The 24,897-nt window shown below is 50.1% G+C and overlaps 9 protein-coding genes across 9 annotated transcripts; 7 read left to right on the top strand and 2 right to left on the bottom strand.

Annotated features, from left to right (window-relative positions):
• Positions 1-560: 560 nt before the first annotated feature.
• Positions 561-848, top strand: N7518_009811 (putative NAD binding Rossmann fold oxidoreductase; the record flags this gene model as incomplete). The annotated part of the gene is made up of 1 exon (XM_057190737.1): positions 561-848. One exon carries the CDS (start codon positions 561-563, stop codon positions 846-848), a length of 288 nt encoding a protein of 95 aa, XP_057038393.1.
• A 727-nt stretch (positions 849-1,575) lies between these two features.
• On the top strand, positions 1,576-3,803 carry N7518_009812 (putative glutaminase; the record flags this gene model as incomplete). Its single annotated transcript, XM_057190738.1, has 2 exons — positions 1,576-2,011; positions 2,068-3,803. The coding sequence occupies 2 exons, from the start codon at positions 1,576-1,578 to the stop codon at positions 3,801-3,803; spliced, it is 2,172 nt and encodes a 723-aa protein (XP_057038394.1).
• A 689-nt stretch (positions 3,804-4,492) lies between these two features.
• N7518_009813 (uncharacterized protein) lies at positions 4,493-6,731 on the top strand (the record flags this gene model as incomplete). Its single annotated transcript, XM_057190739.1, has 3 exons — positions 4,493-4,640; positions 4,707-4,818; positions 4,928-6,731. Coding segments are annotated over 3 exons (2,064 nt in total), but the record flags the coding sequence as incomplete, so codon positions are not given.
• Positions 6,732-7,866: 1,135 nt separating this feature from the next.
• On the bottom strand, positions 7,867-9,749 carry yap1 (putative bZIP transcription factor AP-1/Yap1; the record flags this gene model as incomplete). Its single annotated transcript, XM_057190740.1, has 3 exons — positions 7,867-8,017; positions 8,089-9,251; positions 9,318-9,749. The coding sequence occupies 3 exons, from the start codon at positions 9,747-9,749 to the stop codon at positions 7,867-7,869; spliced, it is 1,746 nt and encodes a 581-aa protein (XP_057038396.1).
• A 1,337-nt stretch (positions 9,750-11,086) lies between these two features.
• On the top strand, positions 11,087-12,073 carry N7518_009815 (tudor domain-containing protein; the record flags this gene model as incomplete). Its single annotated transcript, XM_057190741.1, has 3 exons — positions 11,087-11,137; positions 11,194-11,920; positions 11,985-12,073. 3 exons carry the CDS (start codon positions 11,087-11,089, stop codon positions 12,071-12,073), a joined length of 867 nt encoding a protein of 288 aa, XP_057038397.1.
• An 844-nt stretch (positions 12,074-12,917) lies between these two features.
• ncr1 (sphingolipid transporter NCR1) lies at positions 12,918-16,878 on the top strand (the record flags this gene model as incomplete). The annotated part of the gene is made up of 3 exons (XM_057190742.1): positions 12,918-13,184; positions 13,261-16,717; positions 16,775-16,878. The coding sequence occupies 3 exons, from the start codon at positions 12,918-12,920 to the stop codon at positions 16,876-16,878; spliced, it is 3,828 nt and encodes a 1,275-aa protein (XP_057038398.1).
• Positions 16,879-17,613: 735 nt separating this feature from the next.
• Positions 17,614-21,153, top strand: N7518_009817 (putative importin beta-4 subunit; the record flags this gene model as incomplete). Its single annotated transcript, XM_057190743.1, has 3 exons — positions 17,614-17,659; positions 17,717-20,027; positions 20,241-21,153. The coding sequence occupies 3 exons, from the start codon at positions 17,614-17,616 to the stop codon at positions 21,151-21,153; spliced, it is 3,270 nt and encodes a 1,089-aa protein (XP_057038399.1).
• A 265-nt stretch (positions 21,154-21,418) lies between these two features.
• N7518_009818 (cytochrome P450) lies at positions 21,419-23,146 on the bottom strand (the record flags this gene model as incomplete). Its single annotated transcript, XM_057190744.1, has 4 exons — positions 21,419-22,407; positions 22,460-22,712; positions 22,771-22,943; positions 23,017-23,146. The coding sequence occupies 4 exons, from the start codon at positions 23,144-23,146 to the stop codon at positions 21,419-21,421; spliced, it is 1,545 nt and encodes a 514-aa protein (XP_057038400.1).
• Positions 23,147-23,897: 751 nt separating this feature from the next.
• On the top strand, positions 23,898-24,811 carry N7518_009819 (uncharacterized protein; the record flags this gene model as incomplete). Its single annotated transcript, XM_057190745.1, has 4 exons — positions 23,898-24,044; positions 24,114-24,500; positions 24,542-24,657; positions 24,709-24,811. 4 exons carry the CDS (start codon positions 23,898-23,900, stop codon positions 24,809-24,811), a joined length of 753 nt encoding a protein of 250 aa, XP_057038401.1.
• Between the last annotated feature and the right edge of the window lie 86 nt (positions 24,812-24,897).

Raw genomic sequence — 24,897 nt, forward strand, 5'->3', positions numbered from 1 at the left:
CCGCTAGCGCGAGGTTGTTTTTGCGGGGGCGGGACGTAGGGGACGCCGGGGTCTTGCAGAGGATATCACAGAGGATATCAAGTACTTCTTGTTCTGCACGTTGTAGTATATGTGGAATTAATCAAAGAAAACGAAGCGCAACGGTGACTTAAATAATGTAAAATGGAGAAAGGGGTGGGGTGTGACTACGTACGATGCTCCCCCTGAGATTGAGATCTTCCCCTTGACCAGACCCCTTTGGCATACCTGTTTGGGAGACTTGGGAAGAATTTTCCATGGACTTTCCATGACACCTTCATGTTCGGGTCGTTCTACTGAGTCATCGGTCTTTATCGACCTGAATTACTCTTTTGTTTTTCACTCCTGATCCATACTCTCGTCAACCTCTTGCCACTGTGCAATCTTTAGATGACCGCGTTCATATTCCAACTGGTCCTTGCATACATGGATTGCAATGGTGATTCCGCAGCCCTTTGGTCGAGGGGATGCTGAATGATACCCCCTGCCAAGTCGGTGCAATACTTCGCGAAAAACAAACTCAACTCACAAGCCACTAGACTATGGCGTGCGGTAAATACCGTGTTCTCAGCCTTGGTGTTGGACTGAACTTGGCGCCCTACAGTATGACCCAGTACATCACCCACAATAAGATGCCCAAGCATCCCGATCTGCAGGCTGTTGATTGCTACGGCTACGTGCACGCGGAGGGGACAATCAAGTTCGAGCAAGACTTGCACGTTCTCCGGGAGAAGCCGCTGTCTACCGACATCAAGTCGTGTATTTTCTTCCTGTTTGAAATTACGACAAATGTTGATGAATATCTTTTAAAGTGCAAAGCAGTGGTCTAGGCTGCTAAGAAGAAGCCCTATCTGAAGGTGGTGTACGACTTGTCTAGACGTTGCCGATTCGTACCGGCCAAGATGAGCAATATCTCATCGGACGACCTGCCGTTATCCACGGCTAGAGTTGTGGCAAGTTCGATCTCGCCGGCTTCTACGACGAATCTACAGCCTGGTGCAACGGTGTGTTTGTTGGCATGATTGCCTAGTATTGCTAGCGCATGATGGTTGCCGGGGAGGATACCGCTGAAATAGGCACTAAGGGCAAATTGACAGTGGATGACAACCCTCGGCGAAACTTTACCAGCTAATACCACAACGGTGGCATTACTTGACGAGTTCCTCATAGGTCGGTCCAGCCCTACCTTCGAGGAAGATAATTGCTTAGGGAACACGCCGGTTTTTATGAAGCTAACCAATGTTGTGAAGACCGTTGGGATTGATCATTACCTCTAGGATGCGCTCGTGTCTGGAAAGCATATTCATTTCGATGAAAGTGGGCGGCGAATTGGGAAGCTGTAGATAGTTGCGAACGCGTAAGTACTGTGGGGGCCCCTCCAATATGACGCAGGAAGATCGACAAGGAATTCTGTAGTTCAGTTTCTGACTTCAATATACTTTCATCTAGGCCGTGGATATTGCTCGGATATATCCACTGGATATTGCCATCCATAATATATGCGCCCGGCTCGTTTGGTCACACTCTTCAACCTCCGACACATGCACCAATTTCAACATGCGATTTAGTCTAAGCTCACTGGGCTTAGGCCCCCTCTATGCATCGATGCTCTCTCTCTACTCGGGCCAGGAATCGAGTTCTGTAACGCATCACCCTGTCCTCCCACCGTCCTACCCGCTAGCAGTCCGCAACCCGTATCTATCGGCATGGATGCCCAGCGACCGAGTACAGCAGTTGCCCTATGCTGAACCTCAGTTCTGGGCTGGCCAAGAGCTCGGCTGGTCTGTAATTGTCCGTGTGAATGGCCAGGCATATAGTCTGATGGGCGTTCCAGACATGGACGTAAGCAATATCCGCCCTGCGACGGTGCATCGCGCTGAATTTACCGCTACGCATTCGATATTTGATCTCACGGCTGGACCCGTGGCATTCAAGCTGGATTTCTTGTCGCCTGTGTCACCGTCAAACTATGTTCGGCAGTCGCTTCCTTTTAGTGGGTGATGTGCAATATGGTAGATTGTGGATATTTTGAACTGACTGGGATAATAGGTTATTTAACAGTACAGGTAGCTGAATCGCGCGGCTATGAGATCCAAATTTATTCGGATATCGATGCCAGGTGGACTGGGCGAGAAAGCCACTCACAGCGCGACTTCGAAGAGCAAGACGGCCTAGCCATTTACTCGCTCACGGTCGAAGACGCACCGCTGTATGCCGAGGCAGACGACATGGCTCTTTGGGGCTCAGCAATTCTCGCCTCTCGATCATCTAGCTTGAGTCAGTTAACCGCTCTCTCGGGAAGTCCCGAGGATGTACGAAGGCTATTTGGTGAGGATGGTGAACTATCTGGTGTGGACGATACCTGGGCTGAGGGAAGTGTTGTCGCACTGGCTCACAATCTTGGTAACGTCACTGGTGGGCATTCTGTGAACTTCGTGGTCGGGTACGAAAGAGAAGCCGCCATCAACTATCTTGGAGAAGCATACACTGGTTTCTATCGTGCAGAGTACCCCACCACATCGAGCGCCCTCTCATTCTTCTTGGATGACTATAGCAACGCATTGCTAGAGTCATTGAAACTGGATCGGGAGCTGGTCGCCTTATCTTCTGCCGCTGCGGGTCCCAAGTATGCAGATATCCTAGCTCTTTCGACCCGGCAAGCATACGGAGGCATCGACTTGGTAATTCCCAATGACTCTCTCGACACCGGTGAGGTGTTGGCTTTCATCAAGGAGCTTTCTAGTAATGGAAATACCAACACAATCGACGTTATCATGCCCGCCTTCCCGATTTACTACGTCATGGATCCGGACTACATCCGACTATTGCTGGAGCCCATTATGAAGTACCTTGCTGCTGGTCGCTGGCATTTGCCATACACGATTCATGACCTTGGCACTCATTATCCCCATGCTATTGGTCATGATGACCAGAAAGCAGAGCCGATGCCAATCGAGGAATGCGGAAATCTGCTTATTTTAGCTGCTGCGTATGTTCGAGCCACTGGCGATACCGACTGGACTGCGCATTACATGGAGGTTTTCCAGAAGTATGCAAATTACTTGCTGGAAAATAGTATTAATATTGCCAATCAGTTGTCGTCAAATGACGCAGCTGGACCTCTCGCGAACGAGACAAATCTGGCAATTAAGGCTGCAGTTGGCCTCAAGGCGTTTGGGGAGATGAGTGGAGATGGGGTTTACTCCCGTGCTGGTGATCAGCATGCCAATATCTTCTTCCAGCAAGGCTTAGGAACAGACAAAGACCAGACACATTTTGTTTTGGAATATCCTGACTGGCCAGGTACTTGGAAGACCCCATATAATCTCTTCCCTGATGTATTGCTGGGCCTGAATACATTTCCCGGCGCTGCCTATCAAATGGGAAGTAACTTTTTCATATCTGTTCGCGGTGAATATGGTGTCCCTCTCGATAATCGCCAAGACTGGGCCAAATCGGATTGGAATATGTGGCTGGCTGGTACCTTTGAAACGAGCGCCAGGGACGAGTTCGTCGATGACTTATGGTCGTTCATGACCAATGGAAAACACAATTGGCCTTTCTCTGATCGGTATGTTGCAACCTCTGCGCACGGAAATGAGCCAGGAGTTCCTATTTTGTGTAGGGCCCGTCCGACTGTTGGGGGACATTTTGCGTTGTTAGCACTGAAAGGCCCTCGATCCATTCAATCTTTATCATGTCGACGTGGAGCAGTGTTGGAGCCAGTGGGAGAGATGGTAGATAGGCAGCAATACCTGTTTGGGAATCATATCGAAGAACTTTGATACACATGGATTGTCGTGACCTACATACCTGATACCTGATAGTCAAGAGACATCTTGGGATGGGATTTAGGGTCCTTCAGTCTATCTCTCACAGCTTACATAGAGTACTCACCCCGGATGATCGGGCGAGGAGAGACTGTCTCACCAATGTTAGACTTCACGAGCTCAGGACGAGATCATGTTATATGATAATATCTCGGCCCAATGTGGAAAAAACACAAAAATACCACATCCTAGGAACAGCCAAGAGTAATACAATGTAGTCAAATCAGTCAAACCAGTCAATATAATCCATTTAATCAACTTAATCAGTTCAAAGGCCCCATGCATGGACATATAAAGAGTGTTGTTTGTAGAGGTCCACCCAGGGGCGGCTTACCTAATCTTCATGTCACGCCTGCTGCTTCATCGATGAGAAAGTGAATCTTCGACATCTTTTTCCCCTCGACACCACCTTCATCCTTTTCCCTCTTTCGTTTCTCTTCTTTCTCCCCTCCATCATCTTCACCCTACACTTCACATCCTACCATTCACATCGATCTAATTCAACACCCCCATGGCTTCTGTAGGTGGCTCCCTAACCTTACGTCCCCTCGCATTTGCGCACCCCAGCTTCTAATCGCGACGAATGTCATATCTTGAGATTTTGGAGAGCTTGGCTAATATCATCACTTCTTTTTCACTTATAGCCCCGCCCCAACTTCGGTGCTCAAGGCTACCCTATTTCGAATGGTGCGGCTGCGGGCCCTGTCCCCGGTGCCACGCCGCTTCTCCCCAACAATGGCCGTGTGATTCAGAGTGGTCCGACACGAATCTTGTGCATTGCAGACGTGCGAGGTAACTACGTTGTGGCAATGTCTTTCTTGGCAAAGTGACACAATATTAATTGGACGCGTAAAACAGGCAACTTGAAGTCTCTTAACGAGCTTGCGAAGCAGGCCCGCGCCGACCACATCATTCACACCGGTGACTTTGGTTTCTACGATGACACCTCGCTCGAGCGAATTGCAGACAAGTGAGTATTCTTCTGAAGCTTTTCGGCGCGTGTTTGCTGCCCAACACATTCGCCTCGCCAGGCACCGAAATCTACTGGACAGCATCAGCTAACCCGAATCTACGAACAGGACATTGAAGCATGTGGCACAATATTCCCCCCTCCTCCCCGAGAACGTGAAACGGTCCATCGCACAGGTATCTCCTCAGCAGTCGATTAAGCAGCGCTTCCCGCCCGAGCAATTGCCCCTCTCTGAGCTCTCTATGCTACTGGACAAACGCATCACCCTTGATGTGCCGGTTTACACAGTTTGGGGTGCCTGCGAAGATGTGCGCGTGCTGGAGAAGTTCCGCTCGGGTGAATACAAGGTAGATAAGCTACACATTATCGACGAGGCCAACTCGCGCCTTCTCGATATCGGCGGTGTGAAGCTCCGTCTGCTGGGTCTGGGAGGTGCTGTCGTGATGCATAAGCTTTTCGACAATGGTGAAGGAAAGACGACTATTGCCGGCGGCCAAGGTACCATGTGGACGACACTTCTGCAGATGGGCGAACTCATCGACACCGCCAATCGTGTCTACGACCCCTCCGAGACTCGTATCTTTGTCACTCACGCTTCTCCTGCCCGCGAGGGCATGCTGAACCAGCTTTCCGTCACCCTCAAGGCCGATTTTTCAATTTCCGCTGGTCTTCATTTCCGCTACGGTTCCTCGTACAATGAGTTCTCCGTGAACCCGTCTTTGGATCATTATCGTGGCAAGCTTGCTGCCTCTAAGGCGTCATTCAACGATGTCTGGGAGACGGTCCGGATCGAGGTCGAGGCAGCTATCTCCTCTAATGATGGACAGAAGACTCTCCTAGAGAATGCCCTGGATGTTGTTCACAAGATGCCTTCCATTGCCAACGGCGGTAATCCATTCGGTGGCCCCGTTGCCGCTGGTAATGCTGCTGGACAAGTCGACGAGAGTGCATTCAAGAATATGTGGAACTTCAACTTGGCCGATGCGGCGTTCGGATATCTCGTATTGGAGGTTGAAGGTGGACGCATCGCGACAGAGATGCGGGCTCAAGGATTCAACTTCGCCCACCGCACTGGCAAACCCCAGGCAGGTGGTGCCCCTCAACCTGTCTCTACTGGTCACCCAGCGACCACTGCCTCACCCGCCCCGACAGGCGCAGCCCGGACCCCCGTCGTGGCTCCCCAGTTCGGCCAAGCCCCTCCTGCGCGTGCACCCATTCCTCAGGGCCAGAAGGGACCGAGAGCCTCCCCTGTTCCCGTGATTCCCAAGTCCATTACCCCCCAGCCACCTGTTGCCGCCTCTGCTCAGCCCACCGGGGAGGAGAAGACCGCAGCTGCCGAGACTAACGGTATTGCCCCGCACGAAAAGCTAAGTGAATCACCTGCACCACGTGCCGAAAAGAAGCCCGCAAATGCTCTTTTCGTAACAAGCGCCGAAAGCGAACAGGCCGTCCGTGACCTCATCTCTGAGGAGGACAGATCGAAGATCACCAAGATCGAAAAGCTCGGCAAGTATAACCACGTTGTGACATTCTCGGGCGTCGAAGAGGCCAAGGCGGCTCTGGACCACTTGCCTATTGAGCTAAAGAAGCCCGGTTCCACTCCCCATGGTCAGCCACGTAAGCCCAACTTCAAGTTCTTCGAGGACCGCAGCACCCGTGCTGCTGTCGGCAATGCCGGAACTTGGCAGTCCAGCACCCGGGGTGGCATCACTACCGCCCCGCGTGGGTACCAGAGCGCCAGTGACAGCGATGGCAGTCGTCGTGGTGGATTCGGTGGCCGTGGCCGCGGCGGCCGTGGCACTGGCGAGCGAGGCCGTGGTGGTCGTGGAGGAGGTCGGGGTGGCTTCAAGAGCGGCCCTAATGACTCTCCTACCCCCTCAGGCGACAAGCCTGTCGCATCCGGCGATGCCTGATCGGTGACATACAAATTTCTATGTCTCATATTTTTCCCCCGGCCCTTGACATTGCCTCGATCTTACACACCTGATACTCTAATTCTTTTGTGTCTTTTTTTATCTCGTCCCATTTGCAAATCTTCTTTTTCCCTTATTTGACTCTGATAGCGCTCAATCTTTTATGTTCTTTGTTCCCAGGTCCGGTCAGGGACACAGGACATGGACGCTAATTGCAGCGTTGATCTGGACTCCGAAGTGAGAGTCCTTCGGTGAGCTCCAGACAGTTTCTTTTTTTGTTTGCAGAGGGAGGAATGGATGGAGAAAACATCATCAGAAAAGAAAAAAAAAAAAAAGAATACACCCTTTCACCTCTTTTCTCTTTGTACTTTATTTTTTACGTCCGTGGACCACATCGATACCCTTACAGCTTTCCTTCTTCTGGAGTTTGTAGATCTACGAGATTGCTACTTCGTACTCATTCTTGCGTACCTACAAGTCTTCCTATTACCGTATGCTTAATCTAGCTGGGTTAGTAGAACTGAGTCAATTGCGAGTAGAGATGAGATCCATTGAATAGATTGTGTACAAAAAAAGAAAAGTACATTGAACATCGCAAAGCAGGGCTATTCTGTCCCAGCTGCAAAAGAAAGTAGTATATCAATTTCGCCATATTCCCTTTCCGTACAATAGGCATTTGAAGTGCCATTCCATTTTTGCTGAAATCTCATGGCCAGAGACGGTGTCTCCCATAGCTCAATGTTGTCAATCAGAACAAGCATAAAACAAATCAAATGACAATTACTGTTGCAAAGAGAGCAGAGGGAAAAAAAAGGAATGTGGTGTCCCCTTGAGAAGGGACACTGATAGATTGCCAGCTATGGGCATCGACAAAAAAAATTCGCTTTCAAAATCAAATATCCCGTAAATAGGATGTTATTTCTCCTCTCCTATGAGTTTTTCCTCTTTATCCTGTGTTGTATTCATGACGCCGGGCAGGATTCCTCCCCTAAATGACAATCGACGATGGGTATGCGTATAAATCAAAAGAGCGCAAGTATCAATGAGTTGGTGTTGGTCCGTGAATCGTGAATTAAGCCCGAGTATGAGTTGTGTTAAGGGCGGCAGTGACGGTGAGCTTCCTGGAAGCAAGCCGCTACTTAACTCGTCCCATAATGTCATCAACATCATTCTGGTTCACGACTACACCACCCTCGGAACATCGTGCCTTGGTACGAAGCTCGGAGCAGAGATTGTCAACATCGATCTCGCCGTTGCGGAATCTTTCCATAGATTGAAGACGATCCCTAGAGAAAAAATGAAGTCAGTCATCTGGAAGAAGATAAACTGGTGAATACTTATATGAGAATGCACGTACCAGATCTTCGTGCATGACAGCATCTGCGACTGGTCTTCGCCTGGAACGACCTCATCTTCCTCGAGCTTGTTATCAATCTGAGAAATGAGGTTCTTCTTGGGTGCGGCCGCGTCAGTGGCGACCTCGGACAAATTGTGGGAGGGACTACCCAAGTCCGGCAGGGGGAATGCTTCATTGAAGAAAGAGCCGAAATCCTGAGAGAGAACAGCATCCTGGGGCTCTCGCCAATCGCCAAAGAGCACTGGATCGAACTGCCCGCCATTTTGATGAGCCAGCCAATCAATTCCAAGATCCTGAGAGCCTTCGCCCCCGGCTGGACCATCGATTGGGGTTGGTTGGCCGCTTGAAACACTCTGAGATTTGGACCTGCTATCCCGGACCGCTGGGATGGGATTTCTGATGTTGCCACAAGCCATACCAAGTTGTTCACAGAAGGATTTCTCTCCATCGGTGGTGACATGTCCGCCGCAAGAATCCCCTGGCCCTAGCTCGCGGTACTGCCCATTTGGAGAAGAGTTCATACTTGGTTCTGGGGACGTCCCGTTTGACGACAGCATCTGGCTCTGGTGCGAGTCGGAGGAAGACGATGGAGAATTCTCCGAAGTAGTAGATTTATCATTTGCGGAAGGCTTGAAGCCCGAGTAAGGCGATTTGGTAGAAGTAGCGTTGGTGGAAGTTCCGGTGGACTTGGATTTGTTCGACTGTGAAAGCGAATTCGATCGAGACGAGGGACTGTTCAGACTGTCGCGACCCAAGACACCAGGTGCCCGAGGGACGTTGTCATTGGATTTGGATTGGTCTTTCTTGTTGGCCGGTCCGTTGAAGAGATGACCACCAGGCAAATCGCCAAACTTGGGGAAATCGAAGAGAAACTCGTTGTTTTGGAGGCCATAGGCCCCTTTGGCATGGGCACCCGGAATGGAATTCGAGCTCATAGCCGAGATGGCGTTTCCTGATCCCGAGGCCATCCAGGAAAGGCGCTTTCGGTACTCACGCAGCTCGACCTGCAACCGCTCGACCTGGGCACGCAGCAAGCCATTCTCCTGGTTTGCCATTTTGGATGTCCTTTGCAACTTCTCCACCGACTCCTCCAGATCCTTCAAGTGCTTCTCCTTGCGTTCGCGGAAGGCTCGCTGGGCGGCCCGGTTTTGGGCCTTGCGCTTCTGCTCAATTACGTCAGTTCACGACTCTAGTCCCAGCAACTTCCGCGTGCAGCAAGAGTGGCATACCGTAGTAGGCTCTGAAGTCAGTGGCTTCCTACCAGGCTTCTTGGCCTCACTTTCCCTACGTTTCTTTCCGGTTTCTTCCCCTTCAATGTCCGACTTGCCGTCGAGAGACTTTCGCTTCCCGCCAATATCATAGTCGGCCAATCCCGGTAGGTCACCAATCAAGTCAGCCGAGCCGGGGAAATCGAAGTCAACCTCCGGGATGAAATCCAAGAACGGGCTTTCGTCGTCCCCAAATCCGAAATTGTTGGCATGGGGATTGTCGGTGCTAAGAGCGTTTGAGGGATCTTCATCGGGGCTCTGAGAAGACTTGATTGGGGGAGAGCCACTTTGAGGCTTTTGGCTGGGGTTGTTGGAAGATAGAGCGGCTAGTAAGAGGTCTTGCTGGTTGGGGGAAAGGTAAAGACCTTGTTGGTATCGTTCGTAATCACCCATTGTGACGGTCTACTTCCAATGGATAGAGGGGCTGACGAGGGACAAGAAAAGCAAGGGTGATGAAAAATGAATGGATTTCAATACAGAGTCCAACCGGGCCTCCCGCCCGTAACAGATATTGATGGATGCCGTGAAACGACGAGGGTTGGAGGATGATTCAATCCTCGCAATATAGCTTCACGGGCTGTTTCACAACTTATTCGGATTTGTGAGTGAGCAATTTCGGCAATCCGATAGTATGTTGAATCTTTATTCGTCGCAAGTAAGAACCGAGAGTAAAATTCCAAATTTGGGGGGGGGGGGCCAATGGGGGGGGCCAATATGGGGGGCGATATTGGATATGGAGGGGGAAAGAGGAAGAAGAAGAGTTTCTAGCGGCTTTCGAGAGGGGCTTGAGGCGAGGACAAAATTCCCCGCTAGTCGAATTGCGGTATAAGTGTGGCTTGAGCAAACACGAGGCTGATATGCAACGATTCCAACATGAAAAGTTGCAGAATCCAAGAGAAACGATGGACGAGGTTGTATGACTGGAGGACTAGAAGAGGGGGGGAGGGCGATCAGGGATGGGCGGTGAGTGGTGTGGCTGATATGATTGGCTGTTGGCGTATCTGCTTTGAAATCAGTTTTCTTTTTTTTTCTCCACTTCGAGTAGCTTCTAAGCCCTAAAGTGTTTAATTAACCTACAACATACTACACACTGTTCCCGAACTAACTACAACATAGTTAATTGACTCCTCTGACTCATATCTTGACTTGGCAATGCAATATATGGAGCATTTAGACTCCGTACTCCGTACCTATGTCGCCGGGTCTGGCCCGGGTCTTCCAATCCCCGGTCCGATATGTTGGTATCAGGCCATTCAATGACGTTACCACTTTTCCCCTAAATCAGGGAATATTAGTATAAAGCATATTGTACGGAGTACTCCATAGCTCTAATAGACCTTAACATGCATATATCCCCATCGATCTGCAGAAAGTGGATTATCGATGTTTTCGATACTGTGATGCTATAGGGTCATCGCCTGTTTGCATATCATACCATAATGAATTAGATATGCTACGTACTGCTCGGTCTTCCCAGTCTTCCCAAATTAAAGTCTTGACCACATACGAGTAACGAAGGTGTGCACTAGGTACAGATCCACATGGACTTTATGCAGTGGCGTAAAACCGTCTATCAGGGCGGAGAGAAAGGCGGAAGTACAATGCACGTGATCGGGCCAGGAAGAAAGATAGATTATTTCTCCGCAATCCACTCAGCTCTTCACCGATACACATCAAACAGATCAAGTTCCTAACATCACTGTCTATCTCACATCAATCAGACTCTCATCATGGCTGATGTATCTTCCTTGGAGAAAGACCTGACAGAATGCACGTCTCAGGTTAGTTGCGGCAAATCCCCCAATTCACCACGCGCCACTAACTTAAAAACCATTAGATTGAAACTGTCGCATTGGGCTTGGAGGTAGACCCTGATAATGCTGAACTAAACAGCCTCAAGACTGAACTCGAAGAATACATTACCGTTCTCCAAACCCAGATTGCTGAACTCAAGCCAGCTGCGCCCGCCAAACCCGCTCCCAAGGGTGGCCGATTCAAGGCGAATGGTTCCCAGAAGCCTTCTGAACACCCAGAGGAGACCACTACTGCCCCTACTACTCCCGTATCCTTCTCGGTGAACGACATTGTTCTTGCGCGCTGGGTCTCCGGCGATCACGGCTTCTACCCGGCCAAAATCAACTCCATCACTGGCTCATCGGACAACCCAGTGTACCTTGTCACATTCAAGTCATATGCAACTGTGGAAAATTTGACAGCCAAGGATATCCGACCCATCTCTGGCACTGACTCGCGAAAGCGCAAGGCTGATGGAACCCCAGGCAGTTCGGCACCTCCCTCGTCCGCTCTCTCTCACCCCGGTGTAATCTCCGCCGCGGCAGATATCAACCCCGCATTAGCTACCCAGGCTCGCAACGAACCCAACAAGGCCGGTGATGGAATGGCTCGCCCCGCTAAGATTCCCCGCAAGGTCAAAGCGAACAAAGAGCTTGAAGAAGGCAAGAACAAATGGAAGGATTTCGCTGCCAAAACTAAAGGCAAAGGCAAAGGTGCCTTTGGTAAAAAGGAGAGCATGTTCCGCACAGGTGAAGGTGTCAATGCACGAGGTATGGATTCCTTACAAATGATTCGTTCTCTACTCTATCGATGCTAACCGGTCTCATCTTTTAGTGGGATTCACAGGCTCTGGACAAACCATGCGCAAGGATCCCACCCGAACCCGCCACGTTTACCAACAGGTCGATGATGACGGCTATTAGGTTACATGTTTATGTTGCCTGGCCTGCATTGTGATGATACCCCTTGGGCAAATGGCTTGCCAAATTTCTTTTCACATGTGATATCTTTTAACATCTCTGGGTTCTTCCCATATTCGTTCTCATTGCTAACTGAATCACCGGCGATGCAGACGCAATCACATTTGTCTCTCCTGGTTGAGACTCGGAGTTCCTGTTCATAGAATGCGGTTTCGGCTCGGAGTCTGTCATTTCTCTTTTTTATTGAATGAAATCATGAGCGTCTTACAATAACATATCTTATAACGTAGACTCAAATCTCCGTACAACATCCGTTCTCTTTGAGCGAGGACAAAGAACATATATATTCACAACCACATAGAAATATATTTTGCCCTTAGGTTTTAGATGCCAAGAACAGAGAGGTCAGTTCGGCCAATGTGATTCGAGCCACGATATTAGCCACATCATCGTGCCTGACGGTTAGCGCCTGGACAAGGTACTTGGGTTCGTTGCGTGACCGTGCGGGGGACGAATGTACCGCGGGTCTCCGCCTTCACGTCACTCAACTTCTAAAAGCTTGCTTTATTCTCCTCTTACTCACTCTATCGCGTCTACTATCATAGCCATCGAGCTTAATTATTGATTTTAATCCGAATTTTATATTGAGCTCTATCGTCCGGCTGTCCTTTCAATTCACATTCCCTCCTCCTTGCGCCAGCTCCTGAGCTCGGCCTGCAACATTCCCCACACGAACCGAACAGTGCATGGCCAACCTCCAGTATTGAAAGTGTTCCCGTCCCAGACATCTTAATTGAAGTCTGGTATAAAGAATTCTTTCTCGCACCACACCCATTCTTCCCGCAAGATGCGGTTGCCTAGGGCTCTCGCCTTGATCGTTGGGCTGGGCTCTTTTGCACCTAACCTTGTCGGTGCACAGGGCGAAACTAAAATCCACGAAAAGGGCCGTTGTGCTATTCGAGGTCATTGTGGAAAGCAGTCTATTTTTGGAGGAGAACTACCCTGTCCAGATAATGACCTGGCGGAACAACCAGAAGACGCAGTACGCCAAAAGTTGGTAAATCTGTGTGGCAGCAAATGGAGCGAAGGGCCGATCTGTTGTCGAGATGAACAGGTGAGAGATCCCGGCCTCTGTTTTCATCAACGGTAGTATCACTATATTTATAATTCTATCATGCTAATAACCATAGATCGATGCGCTTTCCAGTAACCTCAAACTAGCAGAGGGAATTATCGCGTCCTGTCCTGCCTGCCGAGACAACTTCTTCAACATATTCTGTACCTTTACATGCTCCCCCGACCAATCGCTTTTCATCAATGTCACCAAAACAGAAGAAAACAGATCTGGTAAAAGACTTGTGACCGAGTTGGACAATATTTGGTCCGAGGAGTACCAGAACGGCTTCTACGATAGCTGCAAAAACGTAAAGAACGGTGCTTCGGGCGGAAAAGCCATTGACTTCATCGGCGGTGGTGCGAAAGACGCTCCCCATTTCATGAAGTTTTTAGGTGATAAGAAGTTTCTCGGGAGCCCGTTCCAGATTAACTATCACACAGAGCCCACTGGGCCTGACCCGCAAGGAATGAAGGCTTTGTCAATAAAGCCGAAAGCCTGCAATGACGAGGACAAATCATTCCGATGTTCTTGTGTCGACTGCCCGGAAGTGTGTCCGGAGTTGCCCGCCATCTCCCCCCACAAGATATGTCATGTAGGACTTCTACCATGTCTATCGTTTGCCGTCATTCTCGTTTATTCCGTCTTTCTATTGTTTGTCATTGCTCTCGCGAGCTATGTCACATACAAGGAACGCCGCTTCCGCAAACCAGAGCGGGTGCGGCTGCTACAAGACCCCACGCCCAGCGATGACGAAGACGAAGGGGAAGTCATGCACCGTGGAGGATATATGGAAAGATCACATGGAGTATACAAGCTCAACTCTGTGTTGTCAGCTATGTTCCATCGAATTGGTGGTGTTTGTGCGCGGTTCCCAGGAATCACAATATTCTCCAGCGTCATCGGAGTGGTGCTGCTGAGCCTAGGGTGGCTAAATTTCACCGTTGAAACGGATCCGGTGCAACTCTGGGTGAGTCCGTCATCTGCGGCCGCCCAGGAGAAGGATTTCTTCGATCAGAGCTTTGGTCCATTCTTCCGAGCTGAGCAGGCATTTTTGGTAAATAACCGCCCAGATAATGACTCACGTCCGCTCTTGGACTACGAAACCCTTACTTGGTGGTTTGACGTCGAATCTCGTGTGCGACGCGTGATCTCGTTGGACCAGGCTCTCAATTTCGATGACGTTTGTTTCAAGCCGACTGGAGAAGCTTGTGTCGTGCAATCCTTCACTGGGTATTTCGGCGGTTCCGTCTCAAACCTTGACCCAGATACATGGAAGGACAGACTTAGCCACTGCACAAAGTCGCCTGGCGACCCTAGCTGTCTCCCCGATTTCTCGCAGCCCCTCAAGCCTGAAATGATTCTTGGTGGATATGAAGACACAGGGAATGTTCTGGATGCCCAGGCACTCATTGTGACCTGGGTGGTAAATAATTACGACCAGGGAACAGAAGAAGAAGCAAAAGCTATTGACTGGGAGAACACTTTCCAGGCCGTTCTCGGGGTAGTCCAAGAAGAGGCTGCCGAGCGAGGCCTTCGCGTATCTTTTAATTCCGAGGTCAGCTTGGAACAGGAACTGAACAAGTCTACCAACACAGATGCGAAGATTGTTGTCATCAGTTACCTGATCATGTTCTTCTACGTCTCAATGGCCCTGGGCTCGGTCACAGTTACCTGGAGGTCTCTGCTGACCAATCCGTCCAATGCTCTTGTTCAGTCTAAATTTACACTGGGGATCGTCGGGATCATCATTGTCCTGATGTCTGTTTCTGCATCGGTCGGATTGTTCTCGGCAGCGGGCGTCAAGGTGACCTTGATCATTGCTGAAGTAATTCCATTCTTGGTCCTGGCAGTCGGAGTAGACAACATTTTCTTGATCGTCCACGAATTCGAGCGAGTCAATATCAGCCATCCCGATGAAGAGATCGACGAGCGAGTTGCCCGAGCGGTTGGTCGAATCGGACCTAGCATCTTCCTGTCTGCTCTGACGGAGACAGTGGCCTTTGCCCTGGGCATCTTTGTTGGTATGCCCGCTGTCAAGAATTTTGCCGCATACGCCGCTGGTGCTGTCTTCATTAACGCCATCCTGCAAATCACCATGTTCATCTCCGTCTTGGCTCTGAACCAGAGACGGGTGCAGAGTCTCCGTGCGGACTGTATCCCTTGTCTTACTGTACGCAAAGCAAATTCGTTCGGCTTTCCTGGGGAAAACTACGACGGCCAGGAAGCAGAGAGCACTTTGCAGGTCTTCATTCGTCGGGTCTATGCGCCTTTCCTCCTGGATCGTCGGGTGAAAGTTGGCGTTGTTATATTTTTCTTGGGTCTTTTGACTGCCGGTCTAGCCTTCATCCCCGAGGTTCCTCTTGGGTTAGATCAGCGTATCGCGCTCCCTAGCGACTCGTATCTGATTTCATATTTTAACGACCTAGATTCATACTTTGACACAGGGCCTCCGGTCTATTTCGTGACTCGGAATGTGAATGTTACCGAACGAAGTCACCAACAACAGCTCTGTGGACGGTTCACCACTTGCGAGGAGTATTCACTTCCCTTTATTCTTGAGCAAGAGTCTAAGCGTCCGAATGTTTCTTATCTTGCAGGCTCTGCCGCCAGCTGGATTGATGATTTCTTCTATTGGCTGAACCCCCAGCAAGACTGTTGCAAAGAAAACGGCAAGCTTTGTTTTGAGGACCGCGTTCCTGCCTGGAACATCTCTCTTTCGGGAATGCCGGAAGGATCTGAATTTGTCCATTACGCCCAAAAATGGATCGATGCTCCCACCGATGCATCCTGCCCCCTCGGTGGTAAAGCGCCCTACAGCAATGCTTTGGTCATTGATGACAAGTATAAAACAATCAACGCCAGTCATTTCCGTACTAGCCACACGCCCCTTCGGAGCCAGAATGAATTTATCGAGGCATATATTGCAGCTCGCCGGATTGCAGATGACATCTCACGGGAACATGATATCGTCGTCTTCCCATATTCCAAGTTCTACATCTTCTTTGATCAATACGTTTCCATTGTGCGACTTACTGGTACCCTCCTTGGGTCGGCCGTGGCCATCATCTTCGTCTTGACCTCTGTGATACTGGGGTCTATAGCCACGGGCGCTGTCATTACAACCACAGTGGTTATGATAGTGGTCGATATCATTGGCACTATGGCGATCGCTGGCGTCTCCTTGAATGCGGTGTCTCTTGTCAACTTGGTCATTTGTGTCGGTATTGGTGTTGAGTTCTGTGCTCACATTGCCCGAGCATTCATGTTCCCCGCTCGACCCATCATGGATAAGGTGCCCGCCGAATTCCGTGGTAAGGACGCTCGAGCATGGGCGGCCTTGGTCAATGTTGGTGGGACTGTCTTCAGTGGTATTACCGTGACAAAACTTCTCGGAGTTTGCGTCCTGGCGTTTACTCGGAGCAAGATCTTCGAGATCTACTACTTCCGGGTTTGGCTAGCCCTGGTGGTTTTTGCTGCTACGCATGCTCTCATCTTCTTACCAGTGGCTCTCAGCTACTTTGGCGGCGGTGGTACGTGCAAATTGTCCCATCGTTATTGAATTAGGAGAACTCTACTGACATATTTAGGCTACTTTGACCCTGCCTCCGAAGGTGGCCTAGAGGCCAATCTCGCTTCACGTGGCTACCGCTCATCGCTACTCCATGATGAATATGAGTCTGATGAATATTAAGTGATGCCTCGGCTGTTTGGGGCTTCGTTAGTGTGTGGGTCTTCTGGAAACCACCGGATGCACGGCTGTCAATACATCCAAGCACTTGCCAACCAATGTTATTCTTGCTGTAGCACGGTTTGCTCTCCATCGGACAAGACGGACGAAAGAGGAGTTTTGGGGCGAAGGGAATTTTTAATTATTTCTTTTCTATGTTTCTGTCTTTGATGTGGAAAATCTCTACACTCTTCTGCAGCATGCAGGTTACGGTTCCTTAGGTATAGCTGGTATACCATTGGTCATGTCCCAATTGCGCTCTTTGCAAGAAGGATCAACTGACGTGAATGATATGAGTGCTCACTGTAACCATGATCGTAATATAACAACATGCACACCAATCTAACCCATATAAATGGAGTCGTCTAAAAATCTCTGCCCAAATTCCCGCCTGTTGACAACTGTTCCCGCGCTAAACCCAATCAGGAACCAACCCACTCCCCTAAATTTTTTTTCTCGTCTCTTTTCTTCCCTCTCCTCCCCTCACTACTCTCCTTTTTTCTTCATCTTCCGCTCTCTTTCTTTTTTTGCTTCCTGTCAATATTGCTTTGTGATACCCCCTTTGAGTTGTTTGTCTGAGACAGACTGCTCAATCTTTGTTCCTGCGGCCTGAGTCTCTCATAAGAGACCTGGGGCAACTGGAATCGTCCAAGAAAGAAAAAAGAACCATTTGAAAATCTTCTACATTTCCCTTCCATCATGGATCAACAGCGATTCCTCCAGCAATTGCAGATTATCCTGGATCGTGAGTTCGTCTTGCAACGTCGAAGCCCATGTTCGTCTCGCTGACCCCTTCATGTAGCCTCCCAGGGAAACCTTAAGGAGGCAACCGGAGTCTTGCAAAAGGAGTTCTACAACAAGCCCGAATCCCTTGTCTTCCTTATCCAGATCTGCACTAGTCATGATGACCAGAATCTGCGCCAGCTCTCTTCTGTGGAGTCCCGTTCGCTCGTTTCCAAGCACTGGCTGAAGGTCCCCGCGGTCCAGAAACCCCAGATTCGCGAGCAGTTGCTTCGCTCTACCATGGGCGAGAGTTCATCTCTCGTCCAGCACTCCATCGCTCAGATCATCTCCGCTATTGCGAAGATCGATTTGAACGACGGCGAGTGGGCTGACCTGCCCAACCTGCTCCTGCAGGCTGGTAACAATGGCAACGCTGCTGAGCGCGCTGTGGCTATTTACATTCTCTTCACCATCTTGGATACTCTCGGTGAGGGCTTCGAGGAGAAGTTCCAGGACCTCTTCAACCTCTTCAACAAGACCATCCGCGACCCCGAAAGCGCCGAAGTTCGGATCAACACTCTCATGTCTTTGAGCAAGCTTGCTATGCATCTGGACTCGGAGGAGGATGAGGCTCCCGTCAAGGCTTTCCAAGAGTTGGTCCCTGCCATGGTCGCTATTCTCAAGGACTCCATTGAGAAGCAAGAGGAGGATCACATCATGCAATCTTTCGAAGTCTTCCAGAATCTGCTTGGATGTGACCCTGCTTTGCTGACCGTCCACCTCAAGGACCTGGTCATCTTGATGAACCAGATCGCTGCCAACACTGAGGTTGACGAGGATGTCCGCACCCAGGCCATCAGCTTCCTGATGCAGACCATCCAGTACCGCAAGCTCAAGGTTCAGGGTATGCGTATTGGCGAGGAGCTCACCCGTACTGCTCTCCAAATTGTTACCGAGCTTGGCGATGCCTCTCCTGGTGATGATGATATTACCCCTGCCCGTTCTGCTCTCGGCCTGCTTGACATGCTCTCCCAGAGCCTGCCTCCTAGCCAGGTCGTTGTCCCCTTGCTCAACGCGCTGGGTCAGTACTTCAACAGCCCCGATCCTGACTACCGCCGCGCTGGTATCATGGCCCTCGGCATGTGTGTTGAGGGTGCCCCCGACTTCATCAGCACCCAGATGAAGGAGATCTTCCCTATGGTCCTCCAGCTCCTTGCTGATCAGGACCCTAAGGTGCGCCAGGCTTCATTGCACACTGTCGCTCGTCTTGCAGAGGATCTCGTTGAAGACCTCAGTTCCGAGCACGCTCGCCTCATGCCGTTGCTCTTCCAGAACTTGGCCAGCGCCATGCAAGAGTACAAAGGCGAGGAGGAAGGCCCTACACTCGATATTATCAAGGCCGGTATCAGTGCTATTGATGCTGTTGTTGATGGTCTGGATGAGAAGGATGTTTCTCCTTACCAGGCCGAGCTTGTCCCTATCCTGCACAATCTCTTCAAGCACCCCGATTTCAAGATCAAGGCCCTTGCTGCCGGTGCTCTTGGCTCCCTCGCCTCCTCTGCCGGTGACTCCTTCCTCTCATTCTTCGACGAGTCGATGCATCTCCTCCAGGAGTTTGCTGCTGTCAAGGACAGTGAGGATGAACTCGACCTCCGTGCCAGTGTCACTGACTCCATGGGTGAGATGGCCGCCGCCGCTGGTCCTGAACGTTACCAGCCGTACGTTGAGCCACTCATGCGTGCCACTGAGGAAGCCTTGCATCTCGGTCACTCCCGTCTCAAGGAGAGTACATACATCTTCTGGGGTGCCATGGCCAAGGTCTACGGCGAGCACTTCGCCCCCTTCCTTGACGGTGTCGTGAAGGGTCTGTACGATTGCATCGAGCAGGACGAGAGCGACCTTGATGTTGATCTCGGCAGTGCTGCCAAGGACCTTGTTGGACAGGAGGTTACCTTCAATGGCCGCAAGGTCAAGGTCGCAAGTGCCGACGATGAGGATGATGGTGATATCGAGGATATTGATCTCGAAGACGAGGACGAGTGGGACGACATTACCGCCACCACACCTCTTTCCCTCGAGAAGGAGATTGCTGTTGAGGTCATCGGTGACCTCGTCACCCACACCCGCAGCGCCTTCCTGCCTTACTTTGAGAAGACCATTGAGCATGTGATGCCCTTGTGTGAGCACCCTTACGAGGGTGTTCGCAAGAGCACCATCAGCACTCTGCATCGCTCATACGCTATGCTCTTTGCTATCGCCGAAGAGAATGGCCAGATGCCCAAGTGGCAGCCTGGTCTCCCCCTTCAGGTTCAGCCTGCCAAGGAGGTCCAGAAGTTCGGTGAGATTCTCATGACAGCCACTGTCAAGATGTGGACCGAAGAAGATGACCGGTATGTTTCACCCGTCTTTTGTTTTTGTTTTTTTCTTCCCTTGCCCAACCATTTCTATGATGATTTTTTCCGCTTAACCCAGCTCACTTTGATGCGCCAAAGGCGTACTTGATGTAAACGGCGAAGTCTACAGTCTGAGATCTACTCCTACCATTGCCTCATTACTTATCAACTGTCGATTCAATGACTTGATTGCTGACCGATAATTAATAGTTCCACTGTCGCCGATATCAACCGCAACATGGCCGAGAACTTGCGCTTCTGTGGTCCTGCCCTCATTGCCAACGAGACTATGCTTCACAACGTGATCCAGATGGTCACTGATATCATCACCAAGCAGCATATCTGCCAGGTCGAGTTCGGCCCCGAGGAGGAGACTCTCGAGGCTGGTGAGGAATCTTCCGAGTTCGACTGGATTGTTGTCGACACTGCCTTGGACGTTGTCTCTGGCATGGCCGCTGCCATGGGCCCGAGCTTTGCCGAGCTCTGGAAGGTGTTCGAGAAGACCATCCTCCGCTACGCTGGTAGCACTGAGGCTCTTGAGCGCGCCACTGCTGTTGGTGTCCTCGCTGAGTGCATCAACGGCATGGGTGCTGCCGTGACCCCCTTCACCCCTGTCTTCCTGAAGCTGCTCCTTCACCGCCTCGCCGACGAGGACTCCCAGACCAAGTCCAATGCTGCTTACGCCATTGGCCGCTTGATTCAGCACTCCAATGCTGAGGCTGAGATCATCAAGGAGATCCCCACCATCCTTGCCCGTCTTGAGGCTTGCCTTCAGATGGACGTCTCGCGTCTCCAGGATAATGCCACCGGCTGTGTCAGCCGCATGATCTTGCGTTACCGCGACAGTGTCCCCACCAAGGATGTTCTTCCTGCCCTTGTCAACATTCTTCCCCTGAAGAACGATTACGAGGAGAACGAGCCCCTGTACCGCATGATCTGCCAGATGTACAAGTGGGAGGATGTCACCATCCGTGAACTCACCCCCAGCCTCCTTCCTATCTTCCAGTCGGTTCTCAGCGACGAGGATCAACTGGAGGATGAGCGTCGGGCCGAGCTTATCGAGCTTGTCAAGTGGCTGAACCAGATGCAGCCCGGTGTTGCTCCCTGGGTGGAGCAGTTGTAAACCGACTGCTCTGTTACGGATTGATGAACAAAAAAGGATTTATTTTAATGGATAGACGGATGGCTTGAAAGCCCGAATGACCAGACGATACCCCAGTCACTGCGGCGATGATTGATGAAACCCCTCAAAAGTTGCTGCTGTATATAGTGTGAATGAGTACATGCTTTGAATCTTTAACTTTGAATTTTTTCTGTAAAAGTGTCTTGGCTACATGCATATGTACCCTGTATCTCCTATGTAGCCTTGTCTTGTAGATCACAGTGTTTCAACTCCGGCGAGCAAGCTTCACCTCGACACCCTCCTGTCGCACAAAAAAGCTATTATGCGTCGTCCAATCCTTCTCCGGATGAGCCAGCTTGATATCGTACCGTGACACGAGAGTCGCAATCACCTTAAACACCTCCAGCAGACCAAGGTGCTTCCCTAGACAAATACGGCTTCCGCCGCCAAAAGTGAGGTCAAGCTTGTTCATTGATTGCAAACGTTTCTGGAATGCATCTTCAATCTCCGTCTCATCGCGGAGCCATCTCTCCGGACGGAACTCTTCGGCATCTTCACCCCAGACAGACGGATTGCGCCCCACAATGTAGGGGTTCATGCCAACGATCGACCCCGCAGGAACGAGGCTTCCATCGGGAAGGGCAAGTCCACCCTCTGGTACGTATCGCTCCAGGAGCATGGCGACAGCGGGATGACATCTCATTGCTTCCCGTACCACGGCATCTAGGTATGGGAACTGCTTGGCGGATTTGAAGGATACCACCTTGTTCTCAGAGGTATGGTCGTGGGCGGGAATCTCGGTTCTTAGACGCTCCCAGACGTGAGGATGTTTCAAGGAGAAGTACAATGCTGCGTTAATGGTGACGCCTGTTGTGTCGGCTCCTGCAACCATGTTGTTCATCAGATACGAGATGATTTGTGAGTCATCCACCACCTCTGGGAATTTCTCCTTGGCCTCGATGAATTTGTCCAGGAAATCGGGCTTGCTGGGGTCATGGTAGTCGGTGTCCTTGTTCTGAAGCCGGTCCGTGAGGTGCTGGATTGATATGTTGGCGACGGTTCCGAAGGACGGCGGGCCAATTCGGTAGATGGGGTTTTTATCTAACAAATGATCCAGAACTGGCATTTGTCCCACCAGGGAAAAGTAGTCCATGGCGACATTCGCGATACTCAGGGTCTTGTCAAAGTCATACCCTTTTTCCAGGTATCCAATGGGTTGGCTGAAAGTGGCATTGCCAACCACATCCCAGGTATCTAGATGATTTATAAGTCTTGGAAAAGATTGATGCGATGGGCTTGAACTTACAATACGCAATCCATTCGCCCAAATCGCACGTTTCGGTTGGGTTGGATACATCGATGAATTTCTCCTCCAGACGTTGACACAAGTAGGAAATCATATCATCAATATGGGGCTCCAGTGGAAGAACCCCGGTCATGGAATAATGTTTCGAGACGGGCCGCTTCTGCTGTGCATGCAACTTGGGATCGCACTCGCTGAAGAGATTGTAGATGATCTTGCCGTTGTTCTTCGCGCTACTGCCATGATAAAACTCGGTCTGTCACAGACTATGATCAATACTAGTGACAAGTAGCCGCCTGCGGTAAGATACACACTTTTAAGTACTCCGATTTGATATTGTAAATTGTCTTGATCAACTCAGGGATATCCAGGTCGAGCACGTTAGGGCCAATGCGCACCACGGGGCCGTACTTTTTGTGCAGCTCGTGGATGACAACATGGTTATTTCCTTGGCGAACATGTAACATGCGCCATAGGTTTGTCCAGCCTATGAGGTATAAGAGGTCAATACGGTCAATACGGAACGCTAAATGGGTCTTAAGAAGGATACTGCGACTCACCTGCGAGAAAGGGACCAGGATAACGGCGTAGCGGGGAGAGGAGATATGTCGTTAAATACCAGATTGGAAGGGCTATGAGAAATGCATAGCCAAGCATAGTGGCAGCATCTCTATTCCCGTAACCAAGCATCGCAAAAAGGCGATCTTTTAATATCGTGGAATGATATGTGACGGAGAGTTGACAGCTGGATACACTCTTCAACCCTCAAAAGTCCGTGATATACAATAATATATAGACAGCCCGCGTATGCGCATATACCCTCTCACAATGTCGATCCCATGTGGCTCCGTATAAGGGCATGCGAATCAAAACGTGGCTAGTTGTCAAGCGAAGATAGCAAGATCCTCCATACTCCATATTGCTGGGCCTAGACTCAGCTGTGCTCCAAAGTAGTCTGGTTAATGCCAATAGGATAAAAATCAACTCCAATTGACTTGCTCGAACGGGCCATCCTCCGACAATTGGCGAATAGGCTGGCGTAAAGACACATAGACCCATCAAAATAGCGAAAAGCACGAAAAGGACGAAAGTACGAAATATGGAGTACCTCGTATGCAATATCCAATTGGTAGTACCTAATTGGCTTTTCAAACTCCTCGAAGGAGCGCTACTACACTGCGGGCCGTTTTCAAGCCTGAACGTCCCGATGATGCTTAACTATGTTGTAGTTTCCTTAGCTTTAATATATAATATAGGCTATCACATAACGGGCTGGTATATGAATTACAACCCTGCAAGTGCAGAAATGAACGGATTGAGCGACAAGGATCTATTTGCTCAATAATGCCGTTTAGTTTCTCTATCTCTCAATCTAGCAAGCTCCGGGCGCCATTGTTCTGCAGCATTTGGTCTGATTTAACCGGCTTTCTGAATCTGGAAGATGTTGGCTGGAAAAGGCGTTCGTGCCATTTCCGTGCTGTGGGCAATGACTTTACTCTCTTTTATTCTGGTCCCGCTCAGGCTCTACACCCGAGTCTATATTGTGAAAGCACTCGGGGTGGATGACCATGTCTTCAATTTGGCCTGGGTAAGTATATTTTCCCATTCGCAAAGCACCCAAGATTAGACCTATGATAGAACGCTGACCTAATTATAGGTATTCCTCCTCATCTACACTGTATTTCTCACGATTGCTGGTGTGCATGGATTCGGACAATCGATAAATGCCTTGGAGATGGACTCAGCTGTGAAGGCCGTGTATAACGAAATGATTGGACAAACATTTGCCATATTAGGAATGGCGATTGCGAAAATCTCGCTGGGAACTTTCCTGCTTCGTATTGTTATCAAGCGATGGCATCGCATTTCCATATGGACCTCAATGATCAGCTTGTCGATTGTGTCGGTGATGACCGCCCTCATCTTCTGGTTCCAGCGTCTTCCGTCTCGATCTATATGGGATCGTCGCGTCCCAGGGTATACTGTTGTCCCAGTCACCCCTTTCTCCGTTATGCTTGGATGTATGTTCGATATCTCTTCGACTGTTTATATGAGACGTTCTATACTGATATTGATAAAATCTAGGCTGGTGTGCTGCCGTGGACTTTTATTTTGCTCTTCTTGTGGATCTTCATTTGGAATCTTAACATGAAAGTCAAGGAAAAGATGTCTATCGTAATCAGCTTGAGTCTGGGCTTCATGTGTGTATCGCATCCCATTCTTCATGAATACATACTTATCCTCATTTATAGAGCCTGCATTTGCGGAATTATCCGAACTATTGACCTGGGCGGGCTGGCCAGCTCCAACTACACCGGTAAGCCACCTCCTCGCGTCTCAATCCAATGCCACTAATTCCTTTTTTAGAGGACACTGTTAACCTCATAATTTGGTCCGCCGTTGAACTGGCTGTCACCCTTATCTGCGTTGGCATCCCCACC

Source organism: Penicillium psychrosexuale (genome assembly GCF_028828465.1).
Source record: "Penicillium psychrosexuale strain IBT 29551 chromosome Unknown utg000005l, whole genome shotgun sequence".
Classification (NCBI taxonomy): domain Eukaryota; kingdom Fungi; phylum Ascomycota; class Eurotiomycetes; order Eurotiales; family Aspergillaceae; genus Penicillium; species Penicillium psychrosexuale.